Source organism: Anoplophora glabripennis, unplaced genomic scaffold, assembly GCF_000390285.2.
Source record: "Anoplophora glabripennis isolate ALB-LARVAE unplaced genomic scaffold, Agla_2.0 scaffold16, whole genome shotgun sequence".
In the NCBI taxonomy this organism is placed as follows: domain Eukaryota; kingdom Metazoa; phylum Arthropoda; class Insecta; order Coleoptera; family Cerambycidae; genus Anoplophora; species Anoplophora glabripennis.
The window spans coordinates 2271942-2294877 of record NW_019416253.1 but is presented as its reverse complement, the minus strand read 5'-3'; the positions used below and the strand labels follow the sequence as shown (position 1 = coordinate 2294877).

The 22936-nt window shown below is 32.5% G+C and overlaps 2 protein-coding genes across 2 annotated transcripts; both read left to right on the top strand.

Annotated features, from left to right (window-relative positions):
* Positions 1-131: 131 nt before the first annotated feature.
* LOC108914079 (juvenile hormone esterase-like) lies at positions 132-13690 on the top strand. Its single transcript, XM_018719786.2, has 6 exons — positions 132-325; positions 1447-1584; positions 4139-4675; positions 6755-7096; positions 11739-11886; positions 13304-13690. Exons 1-6 carry the CDS (start codon positions 191-193, stop codon positions 13609-13611), a joined length of 1608 nt encoding a protein of 535 aa, XP_018575302.1. The 5' UTR covers positions 132-190; the 3' UTR covers positions 13612-13690.
* Positions 13691-14716: 1026 nt separating this feature from the next.
* Positions 14717-22936, top strand: LOC108914069 (juvenile hormone esterase-like). Its single transcript, XM_018719774.2, has 6 exons — positions 14717-14927; positions 18962-19099; positions 19702-20235; positions 21082-21423; positions 22011-22158; positions 22585-22936. The coding sequence occupies exons 1-6, from the start codon at positions 14793-14795 to the stop codon at positions 22890-22892; spliced, it is 1605 nt and encodes a 534-aa protein (XP_018575290.1). The 5' UTR covers positions 14717-14792; the 3' UTR covers positions 22893-22936.

Sequence of the window (22936 nt, the reverse complement as noted above, 5' to 3'; positions counted from 1 at the left end):
GTATGCAACATGCACTTCGTCGTTGAATTAATATTCCAATTAATTGCCCACTCACGCTTATGGTATCTACTTGCGATAACAACTGAGACGAGATAAATATGTGCTTTGGCAGCTCGTAAATAACCACGACAGTGTTATTTCAACAGGTGTAACAGATAAAACATTTTATTGAGTAACACCAACAAATTATATGGCTGAACCGATAGTTTCAACCAAACAGGGCCAATTGAAAGGCTTCATTGGCACTGACATTGATGGGGGACCAATTATTTCGTTCCTTGGGGTGCCGTTTGCCAAGCCGCCACTTGGAGAATTGAGGTTTAAGGTAGGGAAATTTTTTTTATTAAAAATGTACGCAGAAATTCTCGCAATATTTAGAACTATTTACTATTCTTATGACATCGCGCAGAAGATACTTCTTGAAAGACTATTAACAGAATCAGAGTTATGCTGGGGCAAGGACCCTATTATTTTATATTTATAACCTTAGTAACATATTTCACAATAATCGTTTTATATAAAGGGACTGATTTGCCACAATTTGTAGCTATAAAAACATTCTAACATTCTATTTCATCAACAATAAACAAACGGTTTCTCTTGCGACGATATATCTGCACCAAATATTATTACCTATATCTGAACTTAAAGCAGGATTAGTCGAAATACATCAATAAATAAATTAAAATACTTACATCTTTTCTAAAAGTTATTTGATTTATAATTTAATCATCCTCGAAGGAGGAAACGTCTATTATTTCTACCAAAATTAATAAATGGTGTAATTTGTTTTTTTTGCAAGTAATTGTAACAAGCAAGTATGTCATATTAAATAACAAATCAACTGAATGGGCCGATTTGTTATAAAAAGTAATAGTCTCATGATTATATCGAAGTTCAACTGTTATACTTAAATGTTAGATATAAAATGGAAAGTAATCAACTTATCTTTATCAGTGGAATGAAGGATAACAAAAAGAAACAGTTATTATGGCAGTTACGTTTAACCTTAACCTTCTTTTTTTCCATTAACTGTTCATGAGCGTGAGAAAAATTAGCAATAACCTGATAGCAGAGTTCATTAGCCTGAAAAGAGTTACTAGCATCTCCGCGAACCCTTGCATCTGTCAAATGTTTTCTTTAAAAATTAATTTCAAAATCTATAACTCCTAGGTATAGGGAATATTTAATAAAGTGAAAGTAAAATTTCACATAGAATCCGAAAATGCAATAATATATAGGGAGTCCCATTTAATCTAAGAAAGTTAATGTTGACTTTCGGTATAACCGGATGTGCCATACAGTTCTAAATACTTTAGCTGTGTTGGCCCTACTACCTTTGCTAGGTTGCCAAATTTTCTGATTCAGTACTTTCCGAAATAAAGTTTGACAAGTTCTTAAACTGTATTATTATACAAAAAAGACTAACAGTATATTTTCTCACAGGATCCTTTACCAGCCGAACCATGGGATGGAATAAAGGATGCAACGAAGGATGGTGACAACTGTTATGGACATGATCTATTGTTCAGATCCTTTGGCGGTTCTGAGGACTGTTTGAATCTAAATGTTTTTACGAAAAGCGTAAGTACTTAACAGGTAACGTTAATCCCCGTTTGCACCGACATTATCCTAAGAACAACTTAATAAAGTTGTTCTTAAAATTAAGTTATACTTATTTTTTTTAGAGCATTACACCAACGGATCATAAACTATACTTAGCAAAGTACGTCTATGTATTGGCAACAACGCAGAAATCTAGGAACTTTCATTAATTTATGTTAGGTATTTTAGTTCTTTCTGATTTTCTTCAGTTTGTTACACGGACTTATGAAAATCAGCCTCAAAATTTTCTATTCAAACTCGAAATTTCATGTTCCAACTCTCAACGTCAAGTTGAAACTCAAAATATCAAATTAAATCGCAAAATTCCATGTTGCAAACTCTCAATTTTACGTTGTAACTCCAAATTTTGGATTTAAACTGGAAATTTCATGTTCTAACTCTCGATATCGAGTTCAAACATAAATTTTAAAATTCAACCTCAAAATTTCACATTTCAAACTCCAAAATTTGAATTGAAACTCGATATTTTGTGTTCTAACTCTCAATATCACGTTCACTCTTAAAATTTTTCATTTAAAACTCTCAATTTCAAGTTCCAACTCCAAATATTGAATTTTAAACTCGAAATTTCATGTTCTAAGCGTTGATATCGAATTCAAACTTAAAATTTTGAATTCAACTCAAAATTTGACGTTTCAAACTCCAAGCTTTGAAATCAAACTCGACAACAACTTTCAACATCTAGTTGAAACCAAAAATTTCAAATTAAATCTCAAAATTCCATATTGTAAACTCTCAATTTCACGTTGCAACTACAAATTTTGAATTTAAACTGGAAATTTCATGTTCTAAATCTCGATATCGAGTTCAAACTTAAAATTTCAAATTCAACCTCAAAATTTTACACTTCAAACTCCAAATTTTGAATTCAAACTGGACATTTCGTGTTCTAACTCTCAATATTACGTTCAAACTCAAATATTTTAAATTCATTCTCAACACTTCTCATTTAAAACTAAATTTCAACTTCCAACTCCAAATTTTGAATTTAAACTGGATATTTCATTTTCTAACTATCGATATCGAGTTCAAACTTAAAATTTCAAATTCAACCTCAAAATTTTACACTTCAAACTCCAAATTTTGAATTCAAACTGGACATTTCGTGTTCTAACTCTCAATATTACGTTCAAACTCAAATATTTTAAATTCATTCTCAACACTTCTCATTTAAAACTAAATTTCAACTTCCAACTCCAAATTTTGAATTTAAACTGGATATTTCATTTTCTAACTATCGATATCGAGTTCAAACTTAAAATTTCAAATTCAACCTCAAAATTTTACACTTCAAACTCCAAATTTTGAATTCAAACTGGACATTTCGTGTTCTAACTCTCAATATTACGTTCAAACTCAAATATTTTAAATTCATTCTCAACACTTCTCATTTAAAACTAAATTTCAACTTCCAACTCCAAATTTTGAATTTAAACTGGATATTTCATTTTCTAACTATCGATATCGAGTTCAAACTTAAAATTTCAAATTCAACCTCAAAATTTTACACTTCAAACTCCAAATTTTGAATTCAAACTGGACATTTCGTGTTCTAACTCTCAATATTACGTTCAAACTCAAATATTTTAAATTCATTCTCAACACTTCTCATTTAAAACTAAATTTCAACTTCCAACTCCAAATTTTGAATTTAAACTGGATATTTCATTTTCTAACTATCGATATCGAGTTCAAACTTAAAATTTCAAATTCAACCTCAAAATTTTACACTTCAAACTCCAAATTTTGAATTCAAACTGGACATTTCGTGTTCTAACTCTCAATATTACGTTCAAACTCAAATATTTTAAATTCATTCTCAACACTTCTCATTTAAAACTAAATTTCAACTTCCAACTCCAAATTTTGAATTTAAACTGGATATTTCATTTTCTAACTATCGATATCGAGTTCAAACTTAAAATTTCAAATTCAACCTCAAAATTTTACACTTCAAACTCCAAATTTTGAATTCAAACTGGACATTTCGTGTTCTAACTCTCAATATTACGTTCAAACTCAAATATTTTAAATTCATTCTCAAAATTTCTCGTTTAAAACTAAATTTCAACTTCCAACTCCAAATTTTTAATTTAAACTCGAAATTTCATGTTCTAACTGTCGATATATGTTTGAATAAAGAACTTCATAAATCGCTGTCAAACTGAGGCTTAAATTTAAGAATCTGTTTCCATACTTAAGAAGATCTTAACGTATGGTGCAATACAAAATGCTTATTAACTTAACGGTGCAAACGGTCATAATTTATTTATTTTATAGTAGGGCAGATGGTGCACAATCATACTTGTGTAGATCTGTATTATGTTAACACAAAATTGAGACCAACATAATCTTAAAAGAGTATATAGTCAAATAAAAGTGATAGCAACTACCAAGTTACCCGATGATAGTTTTTGTGATAGTTATCATCATAGCAACTATCACAAAAACGAACACCACGTAACTGAGGCTTAAGTAGTACAATATTAAAGTATTAACTTTGTTTATCCAGCTTACCGATTCAAAGACCGAGCTGAAACCCGTGATGGTTTTTATCTACGGTGGAGGTTTTTTTACGGGATCGAACAAAACCGACATGTACGGACCAGAATTCCTACTGACCCAGGACATCGTCCTTGTAGTACCTAACTATCGTCTGGGTGTCTTGGGGTTCCTATGTTCCGACGACGATACTCTAGGGGTGCCGGGAAATGCTGGGCTAAAAGACCAAATCATGGCCCTTCAGTGGGTGCAGGAAAACATCAGAAATTTCAACGGCGATCCCAATAACGTGACGATTTTCGGAGAAAGCGCAGGGTCACTTTCGGTGCACTACCTGATTCTATATTCCAGAATGAAGGGACTATTTCACAGGGCGATATTGCAAAGCGGGACAGCTTTGATGAACTTTTTCGGCAAGGCACAGCATATGATGGTAGCCCTAGCAAAGGTGTTAGGTCATGATGTAAGCAGTGACAAAGAGGCGTTGGATATACTGAGGCAAGTGCCTGTAGAATTACTATACCAGGCTCAAGGAAGGGTTCAAGGGGTAAATATATTAATAAGTATGTTAAATATAAGTTTTGTGTCAAAAATGTTTAAGAATAAGAGGAAATACTTCAAGTTACCTTTACGAGTTACTAAATAACTAAAAACCATTAGAAAATAAAACAGAATACTTTAAGACAGTTTTGGAAACAACAAAATGTTACTGGCACTGCACCAAAGGTCAATGTCATCCTGGTGCCTAAGAATATTGACCTTCTACTTTCGGTCTTTGAACTTCTTATTTATTTACTCGATATTTTAAAGTTTACTATTTTGAAGTAATTCCAGGTATTTTAACATATTTTGAGGTTTGGGGGTATTTTGAGGCATAGAACACCAATATATTCCGAAATGGTGATCTACCAGTGAATAATATCAGATAATTTTATATTTTCGAGGCTAGATTTTACGGACCTGAAATCATGTCACACTTTGTTTCACAGACAATATTTGACCCACGAAAGACCATTTTTTAACAATAACATTTTTGTCTCTTATAAATTGTTTAACCTAATCGGGAGTATAAATAGTTCGGTTGCAAAAATGTGTCACAAATACAATAAACTCTTATAATTTTGATGATAACGTATTTTGTAAACTCTTGTATTGCTTCTAATTCCCAATAGTCTTTCTAATAAACGACACAGTAATAAGCTTTCTATTAAAAAATCATACAGGGCTATTTCAAATTTTAACTTTTTTATTAACCTTTTTGATTAATTACATTTTATACTTCATAAACTTTACAATTATTTAAAATATATTTAAACTTATTTAAGGTTCACTCTATATATAGTGTGTCGTGTATAATCTATAAAAATTAAACTACAGCTTCCTAACGATATTTGTAATAGAAAAGTCGTAGACGAAAAAGTTCTATTTTTGCGTTTTTTTTTCGTAAATTATAGATATTTAAAATCAAAACTGATATTTTCTTATTATAATAATTAATAGTAATTGCTATCTTAAATGCATTGTTGTTACTACAAGCATCTGTAGTTGCCAACTGCGTGCACTAATACTCCATTTAAATATGGAACAAAATGAAATAAAACTTACCATTTCTAGAGAAAATGTTGTAATTGTGTCAGCCGCTTCAAGTATACTTAATTGGCATCCTTGATTGGCACATTGCTGTAAAAACCATCTTCAAAAACGCATTCGTTGATCACAATCCTGGAGTAAAATCTGTTGAACTGTTTGCAGATGATAGGGGTGCAACAGCTGGCGCCTTAAGGTGCGTTGTACGGCACTAGATGAGGGCGAGTCGTCGAGTACTAATTGTGGGGTCAAGATTTTCCCACACTGCCTCTTCAACATTAAGGTTCACTTGCTGACCACGGCCTTCTCCTCGAGGAATAATACTTCCCGTATCTCGCAGCCGCTGAACGCACTGTAGGATTGTGTTTGCACATGGGGGGTGACGTTGTGGCCATCGTTCCCGGTACAACCTAGTCACCGCGAGCGCATTTTCTCCGGCTGAACCATATAATAATACCATATCGACATATTCGGAAATAGTAAATGCATTGTTTTCTCGGTTCATTGTAAAATTAGTTTGCGCTCAAACTAAAAAATTAAGCAAAGTAAGAAATAAGATCCTCATTTTTAATGTAATCGGCTCGCTATTCCTATTTTTTATATTTAATAATTAAGTGAATAATGAATTCAATACAAATACAAAATCAGTTGACTGCACACATTTTTTGACAATGTAACCTAACCTTCTTTTAATATTACTAGTATTAGATTATACCGACTTAAATTATAAGGTTGCGTCTCGGGTGGCATAAAAACATTTCCAAAGATTTTAATAAATAACACAGGGTAGGCCTTCATTTTCGTTGAATAAATGAACTTTAATTTCCAAAAAAACACCGCGAAGATAAAACTTTTTCGTATAACCCTTTTCTGTTACAAATGTCATCAGAAAGCTGTAGTTTAATTTTTATAGACTATACACGCCACACCCTGTATACATAAAAACATAAAAGACAGATAAAAATGTAAAATTAACTATAACTCCTACTAAATTATCTTTGCAATTAGTTAATAATTGTTAGTACGAACAATTTTTTAGGTAGGAGGTCTGTCAAGCAAACCATGTTTCGGACCTATTATCGAAAAGCCCAGTGACACAGCTTTTATCACGGAAGAGCCGATAGACATACTCATGTCTGGAAATTACAATCAAGTTCCATTAATCATCGGTTATAACTCAGGAGAAGGGCTGTTTCTACCTGCGTGGACTGTCCTGGTAACCTCACGGAAGTTACCATTCACAGTAGGTCTGCCAAACTTGGAAGACACCATTCCTCACTACATAGGCTTGCAGCGTGGGAGCGATATTAGCAAACAAGTATGTGAAAAGTTAAAGGAAACTTATTTTGATCGTCCTGATCTTGCCGACAATAAGTACTTGGTAAGTTAACAGCCTGTTTACTCCCAATTGAAATTTCCTGTTACCATACTTACCACGCAGCGATAATTTAAGTCTTATAGTTTTGTTATTGTTACATTTGTCACTAATCATCAGTAGTCTTTCAAAGAAGTTGCCCGGTACTTTGAGTCTCGGTTAAAGCTTGATTAACTTATCAGGCGATTAGACTGTACATAATACTGATTTATTTTAAAATGTACATATAATCACAGTCTAATCGCCTGATTAGTTAATCAAGCCTTAATCGGGACTCAAAGTAACACAATATTTAAAAAGTCCTTTTATAAAACTTGGTGACAATGATTATTCATTTAATGTATTTCATGTCATCGATGGTACTCTTCGTTTTAAAGTTATTGTTATGAGTAGTATCACATTTGTACCACATTCATCCTGTTGTCGTTTAATAAATGTTATTTAATGTGACTAATAATAATTAAAATTGTAAATAACAAAATTCTTCTACTTTAAAAAGAAAGTTACTTCCTTTCTGTCTTGTCAAACTAAAAAAAAATCTCTAAATTAATTCCTAACCTGAAACTAACCAATTTATTTAACTTTATGACGATGATAATGACGATAATACAGAACAAGACTACATTTACAAATATGAGATGGACATGCGTCGTTAGTTCAAGTTAAAGGGTAACTGTGGTAACCAATAGAAGCATGGAGAATAATTTTACTCTATTATAATTCTTATAATATTTCAATTGTCTACTTCTGTGTAAGTCATTTTAACATTTTCCATAAGTAATTAGGTCTCCCATGGCTTATAGTGAGATTTAGGAAAATACCTATACGCATTTTGAACCGTATCAATGTCCGATATGTCAAAATAATAACGAAATAAGTACTCAAAATTTAAGAGTGTGTAAAACATGTCGAAATATGATGAAAACCTTAGTAGAGTTTTTGTCAGTGGCGGCCCCTAAGGGAGATACAGCCCCTTGAAGGGGTAACTCAGGAAACAGTTTTTATTGCATAACTTCTAAACGGTTTAATATTAAATAGCGAAATTTTGGGGTTGTATTGCCATTTACATGCTTAATAATAATCGGTAGAACATACAAATCAAAATTTGCTACAGGGTCGTGAGAAAATGCGGGACAATGGGGCAAATTTTACAATTTTTTTTGTACGTAGTTTTTTCTAGTCCCTGAACCGAAAATATGAAAATTTGTCATACTTTTCATAGAAAAGGTACTCTTGTTAGATTTTAATACCATGAGCCGTTTTCTAATAAAATCCATTTCAATAATTGAATTGTTGAGTGTTAAGGGCACCATTTTTTTTAAATAGTGTTTTCCGCAAAGACAAATAATAATAATATCTCTACTCCTCATTCTAACTACGAGAATTAGCCCAGAAGTCGGACTTGTGCGGGAGAGGTGGCGGCATATTATAATTACGCAGGCCGCATTTACGCCCAGGAACGACTTATGTTGGTAGGCCCTAACCACCATTCAGTGCAGGAATGAGGGAAACCTGGAAAACCTCATTAATTAGGGGGGTGGTCAAATGCCAACCGGTGTCAATCTCTCACATTGACCCAAGCCAACATTCTTCCACCCTACCATACCTGCACAGAGGGTACCAATCCTCCGTACAAGAATAGCTAATCTACGGTCTACCGGCCGCGGGATTCGAAGCCCGGGCAGATCGACACATCGATTTAAGTACTGACACCTTAAACTCCATATAACTCCACATGTAAATATTCTTATAACATTGACTTGCTTAGTCCTACATATAAAATTGTTTACTTTTATTTATTACGTGAAAATAATTCTTAAAATGTGGGGTTAACAGCGAACATATGTTTTACAAACGCTTTTTTTTAGTTATTATTTTATTTGAGTAAATTTAAATGGTAACAATGAATTAAACAGAACATCAAGGGTTTTATTTTTGTGCTTAATTTTGTTTTACACGTTTTCAAGATTTCAGTACCTGAAAACGTCAGAAATTTCATGGTCACCTTAAAAGGAATTAACTCCAAAAAACCAAAATGTTAGGAAATTACAAAAAACTAAACTAGAGCTAGATTTAAATTTAGAATAAAATATTATTATGATAGATTGAAAGCAAATATATGTGGGATAATATTTATATAATGTTTAATTTATTCTTTTATGTTTTTTTTTAAATATATTAAAAAACAGTTGTGGAGTTAGTTCCTTTTAAAACCTAACTGCTATAATTAAAAATAAACTTAAATAATAATTATTATTATTACTTTCAGAACAGGTTTAATAATGACAAAATATATTATTATTTCAACTAATTATCTAAATAATATCTTCTTCCAAATTTGTGGGCCATGTAAGATGAGCTTCATAAAAAAGTTTATGCTGTTCATTTGATTCTGAGATATATTTCAATAACTTCTTGACAGCATCGACTTTATGCTTATTTATACGCACTTTTCCTTCGGGGTTACTAAGCCTCCTATAAATTCTGCAGCTTCCAAGTTGCCATTTTGAAGATATTTAAACTCCATGAATGAGGCTGGAGCAAAATATTGTATTTGTTGCCGCGGAAAATTTATGCCATAGGACTCTACTGACATCACGCTCCTCTGTGTCTGTACTAGTAGCCCTAATAATTTAGTTTCTTCTATGTTAATCACAGTACTTATATTCAAATTTCTCAGATTGCAATTTTGAGTAGGTAATCTAATCAGTAATTAACATATACTTGACACCTCTGTTAAGTGTCATAAATTGTAATTTTCTCATGGCACAATTTGATATATTTATTTGGCAGCAGGAATTTTCGAACACGTAATGAATTATTGAAATGGATTTTACTAGAAAACGGCTCATGCTATTGAAATCTAACAAGAGTACCTTTTTTATGCAAAATATCATAAATTTTCATATTTTCGGTTCAGGAACAAGAAAAAATTGGGTACAAAAAAAATTGTAGAATTTGCTTCATGGTACCGCATTTCCATACGCCCCTGTAGCAAGTTTTGATTTGTATATTATACCGATTATTAAGCATATAAATGGTAATACAACACCAAAATTTCGTGATTTAATATTAAACCCTTTTAAAGTTATGCAATAAAAATTGTTTCCTGGGTTACCCCTTCAAGGATTGTATCTCCCTTAGGGGCCGCCACTGACAAAAATTAGACTAAGGTTTTCATCATATTTCGACATGTTTTACCCACTCCCAAATTTTGAGTACTTACTTCGTTAACACTCTGTATATTATAAATAATTCTGTAAAAAAGGCAGAAATGCCTGAAAGAGGTGTTTCTTAATAAAAATCCTTCTTTTCTTTTTTTAATAGTATCTCACTTTTGTGATATGACTATGCTCGACAGGAAACGTTCTATCCAAATATGTAAAAATATATAGGGTGTTCCATTTAAATTAACATCCGCGATCATTTTGTTTGGGCTTCATTTATTGTTCTACTACCATTTTCGAAAACTTCATAAAAAATCGTGCAACTTTTATATTCCACATTTTTTATAACTCTAAAATCAAAAAAGTTAAGAGGGAGGGGGGGGGGCAAAATATAGTCAATCGCTCTACTGAAATATTGAAATACTGGATGGTAACCAAAGCAAGTAAAAATCTTGCTACATAATGTCAGGTTATGTACATACAGGATGTTCCTAAATAAGTGTCGCAACGGAAAACTGTAAATTCCTCTTGAAAAGAGAAACATTTTTTTCCTCTTCCATTTTTCTCTTCGGGCGGGCTTTTGTTTTCGAAATACACGGTGTCAAAACTTTTTTTCAGATTTTTGCCAATATCTTAGGAACCTTTTGAACTACAGGACTGAGCTTTTGTACATACATTACCACTATTAATAGCTACTTGTTGCAAATGTTGTTAAATTTCGTTAAAATTGTTACATATTCCTACCTATCTTTTGAATTACAAAAGATTTTCGAAACGTTAGCAAACTGTTTGTTTTTGTTCATTAAAAGTCTTTTTTCTTGAAAACGGTTGACTTTAGAGCAATGAACCAAGAGAACTCTTTTTGTGTAAAATTCATTGGCTCTTCAGAATTTGCTGTCACATGTCAATTCTTCCAGTGGCGTAAAAGTTAGGGAAGAAAAACTTTGTCGAACCTTAAAATCTCCACCACTGCCACGTTCAATGAATTCGAAAAGGGTGCGAAAAAGTAGCTATTAATAGTGGTAATGCGTGTACAAAAACACAATCCTGTAGTTCAAACGGTTCCTAAGATATTGGCAAAAAAATGTAAAAAAATGAAAGTTTTGACACCGTGTATCTCGAAAACGAAAACCCGGAGAGAAAAATGGAAGAGGAAAAGAATGTTTCTTTTTTCAAGAGGAATATACAGTTTTCCGTTGCGACACGTATTTAGGAACACCCTGTATATACGATAATTTATTATTAGAAGTACCTAGCTCAATAAAGCTCCGTATTGGATTTTTCACTGAAATTAGTACTAAAGATCAAAATCAATGTCAAATAAAATATTGCAACAATTGTCGATACAGTTTCCTACTTTGAAAAAAAGTGACATAAACTGTGGTCAACACACGACATGACATACAAAAAATTACATTGAACTGCTAACAACTATAAATATTTTGTAATGCAACAATATTAATTTTTTTAATTTTTTTAAGATGATTACCGACGCCATGTTCGTGGCACCAACTATGGCAACAGTGAAAAATCACGTGGAAACATCGCGGTGTCCAATTTTTATATACAGGATGTCTTTAGAAGCTGGACTAAATTTAATGAAGGTTTACACAAAATTAACTGAACCAGGTAGACAACGAAAAACCAATTTATTTTTATTCTTACAATTATAGACTGCTACTCCAGTCGGGTTAGACAAAAAAAGGGCTTAACCGGGAAAAAATTAGGGACCATAATTTTATTGTTCTAACCTTTAGGGGGGGGGTCAATAGTAGTGTAAATTCAGAATCGCGACTGAATTCCACATCTGCGTCAGCCGCCATCTTGAATTTAAGGAAAAATCGTTTTTGCTCAATATCTCGCCAATTTTCAACTTTACAACAAAAATGGTAAGGACTTGTTGCAAATGCGATTTTCTACAACTTCTTTCTTTACAAATTTTATCGTGCGATCGATATTTTTCAAGTTAAGGGGGAAAATGCTGACAAAGTCTAATTATTGAATTATCTCGTTTGTTATTGACTCTACGACATAAATATACATCAACAAAGTTGGAAAGAATTATATTTTCTACAATTTTGATCTCTTTGATCTTTTCGCTACTACCAACATTTAAGGTCCTACGCTTGCGGAGACGTTAAGCCTATGGAATGTTGATCCCTTGAGTTTAGTTAGGCTTGCCATAGCCGTAGGACCTTAAATTTTGGTAGTAGCGAAAAAATCAAAGCGATCAAAATTGTAGAAAATATAATTCTTTCCAACTTTGTTTATGTATATTTATGTCGTAGAGTCAATAACAAACGAGATAATTCAATAATTATACTTTGTCACTATTTTCCCCCTTAACTTCGATAATAACTTAATATCGATCGCACGATAAAATGTAATGTAATAAAAGAAGTTGTAGGAAATCGCATTTGCAACAACTGAAGTCCTTACCATTTTTGTTGTAAATTTGAAAATGGTCGAGATATTGAGCAAAAACGATTTTTCCTTAAATTCAAGATGGCGGCTGACGCAGGGGTGGAATTCAGTCGCGATTATGAATTTACACTACCCCCCCTAAAGGTTAGAACAATAAAATTGTGGTCCCTAATTTTTTCCCGGTTAAATGACAACCCGACTGAGCTATGCACGAAGCACCGCATTTAGCACGGCACCAAACCTTCATCATCTTCACCCTAGAACGAAGGTGATGTTACGTTAAATTTTGGTTTAAAAAATTAAATGATAGATGCCCTGCGCCAATGCGGTCACTAGTCGGCAATGCTCTGTGCGAGGTTTTGGTCTAAAATCTGATGCCGTGCAAAGTGCGAGGCTTCGTTGTAACCGTACAAATTATTGAACCACTGGATTATTAAAGAATAATTTTGAAAAAAAAATATTGAACGAAATATAGGTACATAAGTACCTAATAAATGACTTTTAAGTGAAGAAAATATAGGACGCCACACAGTATCTTACTGTCACATTAAAAGTTATTCGATATGTTCCTGGAACATTGCTTTAATCGTCTTATTTAAAATAACACCTGCGAATATTTTAGGTGCGTGTCACGTTGACGACTTAGGATACCTCTTCAAAAATGATATTATTCCTCCATTTGAACCAGGTAGTATCGAGGATATATCAGTAAGAAGGTTTGTGAAACTGTGGACGAACTTTGCCAAGTACGGGAATCCTACGCCTGACGAAAATGAACTTGGAATAATTTGGAAACCGGTCGAAACAGGACAACTTAATTTTATCGACATTGGAAATGAACTAACCAGTGAGGTTAATCCTGAATCAGAGAGGATGCAGTTGTGGAAGGAAATCTACCAGCTTTGTCCAAACACTGCCAGTTATTTATAGAACAGCATAGTGTTTATATATGTCCATCAAAAACGTTGTTGAGATTTTATAAATCTTTTTAATAAACATCTGCATTTTAGTCTTTATTCCTTGAATCATACAGAATATCTCTATTGGTTCATTCCATTTCTGTGATATAAGTATGTCATAAAGAGTTATTGGCAGAGCTATCAATAAATGTTTACCATGTGTATTATCCACATTGACACCTTCCTTGTTTGGCAAGTTTTTCTGGCACGGTGTTGCTGGGATACTATCACATTCTGTATGTCATCATCTTATAATTCAACCATTCACCATGAGTTCGATCGCATGGCGTATAGTAACCAGAAACTATATTTTTACGCTTATAAGCAGCAACTTGTTTTAATTTTCTACATGTGTCTAAGTATAGAACAATTAAATATACAGGGTGTTCTAATAAACACTAGCATAAATTCAGGGCCTGATAGAATTTAAAAAAATATTACAATTTGTTCCTATGAACCATGGGCGTATCTTTTTTCGTTTTCAAGATACAGTGCGTTGAAAATAATTTTTTAGAATCTAGTTTCGGCCCTATCTTCCACAAAATTCGACCGAATAAACTGAAATTTTGTTATGTGGAATTTCTGGGGGTGCTAAATGCTCTGAAGTTATTAATTTTTGGTTATATCATACAGGGTGTTCAGTGCAGTACTCCGCGTGGAACATTTTAGGCCATAACTTTTTTGAGATTAATCATTTTGTCGCTTTTGGTCACTTGGCATGTTTTATTTTAAATAAAAAACGTGCTCTTGTAAGAAGTGGTAAAATTTGCCCGTTTTCGAGGATAACCAGGCATAGTGCGTCATAGGAACAAATTGTAATATTTTTTGAAATTCTATCAGGCCCTGAATTTATTCTAGTGTTTTTCAGAACAGCCTGTATATGTAAGAGAAATCATTAAAAAGTGAACCATCTGTATCGAAAACTAATCAAGGTAGTCAAGTTGCACTTCGTCGTTGTATCTATATTTGTTTAAAAATTACCGGTTTCCGTTGCCCCCTTTCTCCTCACGCTTGTGGTTCTACGCCCGATAACACCTTATTTGAATGAGATAAATATAGGTTTTCACAGCTCGTAAATTTCCCCGCAGTATTATTTCAACTGTTTTAGGTGTTAGAGGAAAAACATTGTATTAAATAGCAGCAACAAATAATATGGTTGCGCCCATAGTAGCAACCAAACAAGGCCGATTGAAAGGCTTCTTTGGCACTGACATTGATGGGGGGCGAATTATTTCGTTCCTGGGGGTGCCTTTCGCAAAGCCGCCACTTGGAGAACTGAGGTTTAAGGTAAGGAATAATTTTTTATTTAAAAATGTAGACAGATGTTCTCTCAATATCACACAGAAGTTGCTTTTTGTATGTTACATATTAGTTTATTAACACATCACAGTTATGTTGAGTTATTATTTTATATTTATACCCTTAGAAACATTTCACAATAATCGTTGAAAAATAAAGGGGCTGATTTGCCAATATTTGTAGCTATAACAATGTCACCTAACGTTTTAATCCATAATGCCAGACCTTCTACTTTTTTGAATGACTGGTACAAAAACCAAAAACAGCTCTTGCTAAATATTAGTCAGAATTCATCAATAAATAAATTAAGACACTTATGTCTTTTCCAAAAGTTATTTGATTTAGAATTTAATCATCCTCGCAAGAGGAAACGTCTATTATTTCCAACAAAATTAATATATGGAATAATATGTTTTTTTTTTACAATAATTGCAACAAGCAAATCATGTCATATTAAATATAAAAACAGATGAATGGTCTGATTTATTATTAAAAAAAAATAGGAACTTAGATTTATCAAAGTTTAATTATTGTTTTACTCATATTATAGATATAAATCTTATCTTACATTACATTCTTTTATCATTGAATCGAACCAAAAAACAATTATCATGGTAATTACTAGAGAGCGGACAATGTGTGTCTTTAACCCGAAGAATAGGTCAAATTTTGGTAGAGATGTGTACGCGTTCAAAAATGTATTGTGTATAATTATTATGTATAGCAAATATATCGTATTATCCTCGCGAAGATTTGTACCCTTTATTTAAAATCCATAAATCATGTGAACCGGTTAAATAACGAGAAAATAATTAAGTTAATTTAGTTCTAAAGAAATGAAATGACACACGCGCCCATCTCTAGTCCATCCGTCGACATCGGTTGCGTTTATCGAATTCCTATTGGTCAAAATTCAAACTGCAGCCCTGTTATGAATGGAGCGTATTCTATCATGTGTGTCGCCTGATGATATTCGTTACATTGACTCCTAATTTCCAATTAAAAGAACGACACTATTTTTAACCGAACTTTATTTAATAAATATGTAGTATACAATTTCTGATTTTCTAAATATTTTATAACGCCTAAAAATGTATGTACCGTGGAATTTTCGTGAATTATCACGTAAATTTCCGATGCATACCCGACACGCCACTGCGTCATGGGTAATGTATCTAGGTTTATGAATGACATATCTATGTTCAAGGTTAAAGACACAAATTGTCCGCTCTCTGGTAATTACTTTTAACATCAACCTTCATTTGATTCACGGGCGTGTGAAATATCAACAATAACTTGATAACATAATAAGTTATATTATTTTCGTTAAAAAATATTTTTAAATAAATATTATTTGTAGATGACTATTTTTATATAAATTTTGTTATGTTCTACCAAAGATAATAACAAATACGCGATACTCCATTTAATTCAATAATGAAGGTGTTACACAGATTAAAGATAAAGTATGTTGATAAAAGATAGTGCTGTCAGTATATGAAATCTTTTTTCACAACTTGATCAAAGTAGTTGATTATTGACGATATGATACAAAACTTATGTTTATTTATACAGGGTGTCCCTGAAAAGGATGGACATCGCTTGGTCACGGGTTCCTTGGATGAAAATAAGACTATTTAGCCTAACTTACCTATATACAAATGTGCACGCCTACTGAGATATAGCCTTCTAAATATAGAGATATAGAGATCTACTTTTTTCAAATAATTTGAAAACTATTTTTCTTAGAAACTTCAAATTTGGTACACTTATTTTTTTATATAAGGGCAAGGTAAATATAGAATTTGGAGAGAATACATATACAGGATATTCTATTTCTAGTGCCTGTGCGCCACTGGCTATCCCGTAACTTTTTTGTGTGTAAGCCAATGACGACAGATATTTTTAAAAATAAGCACTATTTTAGAAGATTTTTTTGCTCTTACAAAATTTCGATATCGTTTATGGATTTCGAGTAAAATTCGCATTTTTTATACATTAAATATAGGCAAAAATTCTGATTTATAAAAAATAATTTATAACTGCAGACTCAAACCAGGGAATATTAATGAAAAAACGTCACATTAAAAAAAAATAACTACATATTTTTAGTATTAGTATTATCAATCAATAAAATAAAAATCAACACTATTATCTTAAATAAACAATATCAACTAATAATGTAAGAAAGTCCATTAACATTTTAAATAAACTGATATTTGTAATCACATTAAAATAATATTACAGTAAATGCTCAAAGTTATTTTCTTGTTCTTAAATGCAAACATTAGTTCTTCAAAAATTAGAAATTATCCAATAATTGTGCATTACCTCTCAAAACATTAATTCATTCTTTCTCATATTCGTTTTCTGTATTTACTGAAAAGTTATTTTAAACTGTGGTTTTCAACGTTCCCCAAATGAAATAATTACATGGGTTTAGGTCCGGGGATCGAGGTGGCCATTTTAAAGGGGCATTATTTCCTCTACCTATCCACCTGTTAGACCTTTAATAACGTGTAATACCTACCTGTAATAACTGGTTTTTTAATACTTTATTCAAGGAACTTTTTGAAAGCCAACCTCTGCCGCTAAACGCCTTTTATTTACTTGACGAATTTCTTCGACCCTTTTCAAAATTTGTTCCTCCAGCTGTATAATTCCGGCCGTACATTATCCACGATTTAATGTTACAGGTAAAAATCGTCCTGTTTCCCGAAGGCGTCTCTCTGCATTAGCAAATGTTTTGTGATTTGGAGTTTTTCGATTAGGAAATCTTTCAGCATATGTTCGAACAGTAGCACAACAATTTCCTCCACAATAACCTAAAACTACTAACATATCAGTTTGTTCAGCAAAAGTATAAATTGCAATAAAAAACAAAGTAAGCTAAAATTAAATCACAGCTAGCTTGACACAGAACCTTTTAATTATTGTTATGAATTTGTTTCTGTTATATGACACCTCGTACTAGAATGTTCTATTTATCTTAAACTGATTTTATATTATTTAATGTGTAAAAAATGCCAATTTTACTCGAAATCCATAAACGATATCAAAATTTTGTAAGAGGCAAAAAATCTTCTAAAATAGTGCTTATTTTTAAAAATATAAATTCTGTCGTCATTGGCGTACATACAAAAATGTTGTAGGCTGTATATGTATTCTCACCAAATTCTACATTTACATTGCCCTTATATAAAAAAATATGTGTACCAAATTTGAAGTTTCTAAGAAAAATGTTTTCAAATTATTTGAAAAAAAACTACGTTATCTGTTCTATATTTGGAAGGCTATATCTCAGTAGGCGTGCACTTTTGTATATGTATAGGTAAGTTAGGCTAAATAGTCTTGTTTTCATCCAAGAAACCTGTGGTCAAGCGTTGTCCATCCTTTTCAGGGACACCCTGTATAATAATGTATGTATATGTATGTGACTAAGCCAACGTTTAGATTTTATTTAAAGTTTTCTTCAGAGCTATAAATAGTAACATTGAATCAATATTTAAAACATATTTCAATAGGTACTTCATGAAACAAACACATATTAAATTGTTGATCAAAGAACAACGATAAAAATATATTTAAAAAAGGGAAAAGTGTAATTAAAATAATTTCTCATGTAATCAATTGAGTGTTATAAAAAAACATTTAAAATCTGTCAAAATCCTTCTAATTTCGACACTACTAGCTAAATGTTAAATTTTACATATGAGTACAACAACAAAGACAACTGCATACAAAGTTGGAAGCCTATATCTTCAACTGTTCTTGAGTAACTGATAAAAAAATTCACAATCATCCTTGAAGAATCGTTAGAATTTGTTTCTTTTCTTTAGTACATATTTATACTCGTATCATTACTAAAGAGCTTATTTATGTATAATATCATAAGATGTAGTATATATTTACAAGAAACACAAATATGATTAAAGTGTCACCATCTAGTGTTCTCATCAAGTTTGACAAATTGTCAAACTGTATTATTAAACAAACAAGGATAATAGTATATTTTCTCACAGGATCCTTTACCAGCCGAACCATGGGATGGAATAAAGGATGCAACGAAGGATGGCAACAATTGTTATGGATATGATCTGTTTTTCAGAACTCTTGGTGGTTCTGAGGACTGTCTGAATCTAAATGTTTTTACGAAAAGCGTAAGTACCTAACAGGTAGTATTAATTACTTTATTTTATGGTAGGGCTAATGCTGCTCACTCACACTAGTGTAGATCTGTATAAATATCTTAATAGAAAATTGATATTGAGCAGGGTCAAGTTAATGCTTGTATTCAAATTGTTTTATTGAGAAAATTAATTTGGATTTTGTCATCACAAATAATTTATAGAATATGAGAGATATTCTTCATTTACATTTGTAACTACTTCTGATGCGCTGCAAGGATCTAATTTGGGATCACATCTGTTTTTCATCTTCATCAATGCTAGTGCTATTCTCAAATTATCTTACAATCTATAATAATTTATAAAAAAATGAAACATTGCAGTTATCAAAAAAATTTCAAAATATAGTAAGTACTTTTTTAAAGACAAGCTTGGTATAGTTTTACAATTTATTATTGGCTTGGACTATGTCAGTGTTATTTAGAGAAATAAATAAAGGAGGATGTTATAGTCGCCAGAACTACCACGAGAATAGTTTTTGGGATAGTTGTCATCATAACAACTATCACAAAAATGATCACCGGTAAATGAGGCTTAAGTGGTACAATATTAAAGTATTAGCTTTGTTTATCCAGCTTGCGGACTCAAAGACCGAGCTGAAACCCGTAATGGTATTTATCCACGGAGGAGGGTTTTTACTGGGATCGAACAAACCCGACATGTATGGACCAGAATTCCTACTAACCCAGGACATCGTCCTTGTAGTACCAAATTATCGTCTGGGTGCCTTGGGGTTCCTAAGTTCCGACGACGATACTTTAGGGTTGCCTGGAAATGTTGGGCTAAAGGACCAACTCTTGGCCCTACAATGGGTGCAGGAAAACATCAGAAACTTCAACGGCGACCCCAATAACGTAACGATTTTTGGAGAAAGCGCGGGAGGTTCTTCGGTGCACTACCATGTGCTGTCTCCTAGGTCGAAGGGCCTATTTCATAGGGCGATATTGCAAAGCGGGACAACTTTCAACGATTTCGCCGAGGGAAAGCCAGATATGGTGGCCCTAGCAAAGGAGTTAGGTCATGATGTAAGCAGTGACAAAGAGGCTTTGGATATACTGAGGGAAATGCCTGTAGAATTATTGTGCGAGGCTCAAGGAAAGGTTCAGGCGGTAAATATGTTAATAAGTATGTTAAATATAAGTTTTGCGTCTGTGTCCGAATATTAACGAAAGAAGGAAGACAGTATTTTTATGTAGTGTGTCAAAAATTGCCATAATATCGCAAATGCTGCATCAAAAATTGATGATTAAATACGAAAAGCAATGAAAAATATATCAATTTACCTCAAGACAGCTTTGGAAACAAAAAAATGTTTGTGATACAGGTCTAAAAGTCAATGTCACATTTGCTTCCTCTACCTTTGAAATTCGGTCTTTGAACTTTTGACATTTTTATATGACATTTGAGTCCTCAGTATTTTTAGACACAGTAGGCCTAAAATATCCAAATTTTTCACACACATTTTCTTTTATTTGGCAATTTGCCTTAATAATGTTTGATCTTCAAATTCAAATTATTCTTTATTAGGAAGATTACGTGCTGTTGCTCAAACTTTGTGATATCTAATTCAGAAATGGCACCTTAATAGTGAGTAATATTTTTAAATTTCCAAATGTATTTTACGGATCTGTAATAATGTTACATTTTGTTTCACAGACAAGTATTTTTGAGTCATGAAGGCAGTTTTTTAACACCAACATTTTTATCTCTTATCAGAATCACTATCTACTTGGGAGCACAAATATGATAACCAGTGGTTGAAATATGTCACAGATACTAAGAAACCTACAATTTTGACGATACTCGGTATTTTCTAATTTCACAACAAGTTTTCTATGCATGGTTATTTTAATCTTAATTTTTGTTCATAAAAAACTATTAATTATTATTACTCGTACTAAATTATCTTTGTTATAAATTAAAAATCCTTAATTACTACGAATCAATTTTTCTAGGCAAGGAAACCGGCAAGCAAACTATGTTTTGCGCCCATTATCGAAAAGCCCAGTAACACAGCTTTCATCACAGAAAACCCCATCGACATAATCAAGTCAGGAAATTACAATCAAGTTCCATTGATGTTCGGTTACACTACAAGAGAAGGGATGTTTCTAGCGGCGCTTCCTCTCTTGGCAGCCTCAAAGGGATTACCATTCAAAAAGAATCCCCCAAACTTGGAAGACGCCATTCCTTGGCGTATAGGATTGGAGAGCGGAAGCGATATTAGCAAACAAGTGTGTGAAAAGTTAAAGAAAACTTATTTTCAAGGTCCTGATCTTGTGGACAATACGTACGTGGTAAGTTAAGGAGCGTATTTATTCCCAACTAAAATTTACCATATTTACCGTACAACGATCATTTAAGGCTTATAGTTTTGTTGTTATTACATTTGTCACTAATCACCACTAGTCACCTTTAAAAAAGTTATAGAATGTTGCTCGTTACCTCGATATTAAAACTAATAATTTTATAGGTTTGTTTCTGCATGAGTTTCAAACTGTTTTCAAACCATCAGATACATTCGACCACTTAAGTTGTTACATAATTGTGTATAAGTGTACATGTTCACGAATCGATTCGCCAAATAGTTTCAAATCAATCCTCAACTGCTGCAGAATAGACCTATTATACCTATTATTATAGGTGTTGACAAATTAATTTTATATAACTTAAGGTATTGAGTTTTTTAACAATGATAAGCAACGTTAGTTTGCTATCGCTGCTGATTTTGAGAAATTTGATATAATGTTTAAGACTCTAAGTAACACAATATTTAAAAGGTCCTTTCACAAAACTCTTGGTGACAATGATTCATTTAATTCATTTAATATAGTACTTTAAATATTTTGTAATGTAACAATTAATTTTTTTTATATTTTTTAAGATGACTACCGACTCTATGTTCGTGGCAGCAATCATAGGATCAGTGAAAAATCACGTAGAAACATCGCGGTGTCCAGTTTATGTATATAGGATGTCTTTAGATGCTGGACTAAATATAATGAAGATTTACACAAAATTAACTAATCCAGGTAAATAACGAAAAGGAAATTTATTTTCACTCTTCACGGCTATAACGAAGCACCGCACCAGACAAAAACCTCATAAAGGTTATGGAACTCACCATAGTGACTTCGCTTTTTATTAAGAAGATGTACTGTCTATTTTTATTTAATGACTAAATTTTTAAATTGAAATTTAACGAAACTTTATCTTCGTCCGATAATGGAGATGATAAAAAGAACTCATGGTTAACATCGTAATCATTCAGTGAATACAAATATACTGGCCATTAGTCGGCAATGTTCTGCGCGAGGCTCTGGTGCCGTGCAAAGTGCGGAGCTTCGTTATAGCTGGTGGACACCACACTATGTCTTCCTGAATTGAAGGTTATTCGATATGTTCCTGGAACTTTTCTTTAATAATCTTATTTAAAATAACACCTGCGAATATTTTAGGTGCGAGTCACGTTGACGACTTAGGATACCTCTTCAAAAATGATATTATTCCTCCATTTCAACCAGGCAGTATCGAGGATATATCAGTAAGAAGGTTTGTGAAGCTGTGGACGAACTTTGCCAAGTACGGAAATCCTACGCCTGACGAAAAGGAACTTGGAATAACATGGAAGCTAGCCGAAAAAGGACAACTTAATTTTATCGACATTGGAAATGAACTGACCAATCAAGTTAATCCTGAACCAGAGAGGATGCAGTTGTGGAAGGAAATCTACCAGCTTGGTCCAAATACTGTCAATTATTTATAGAACAGCACAATGTTTATATTTGGTGATATTTTATAAAACTTTTT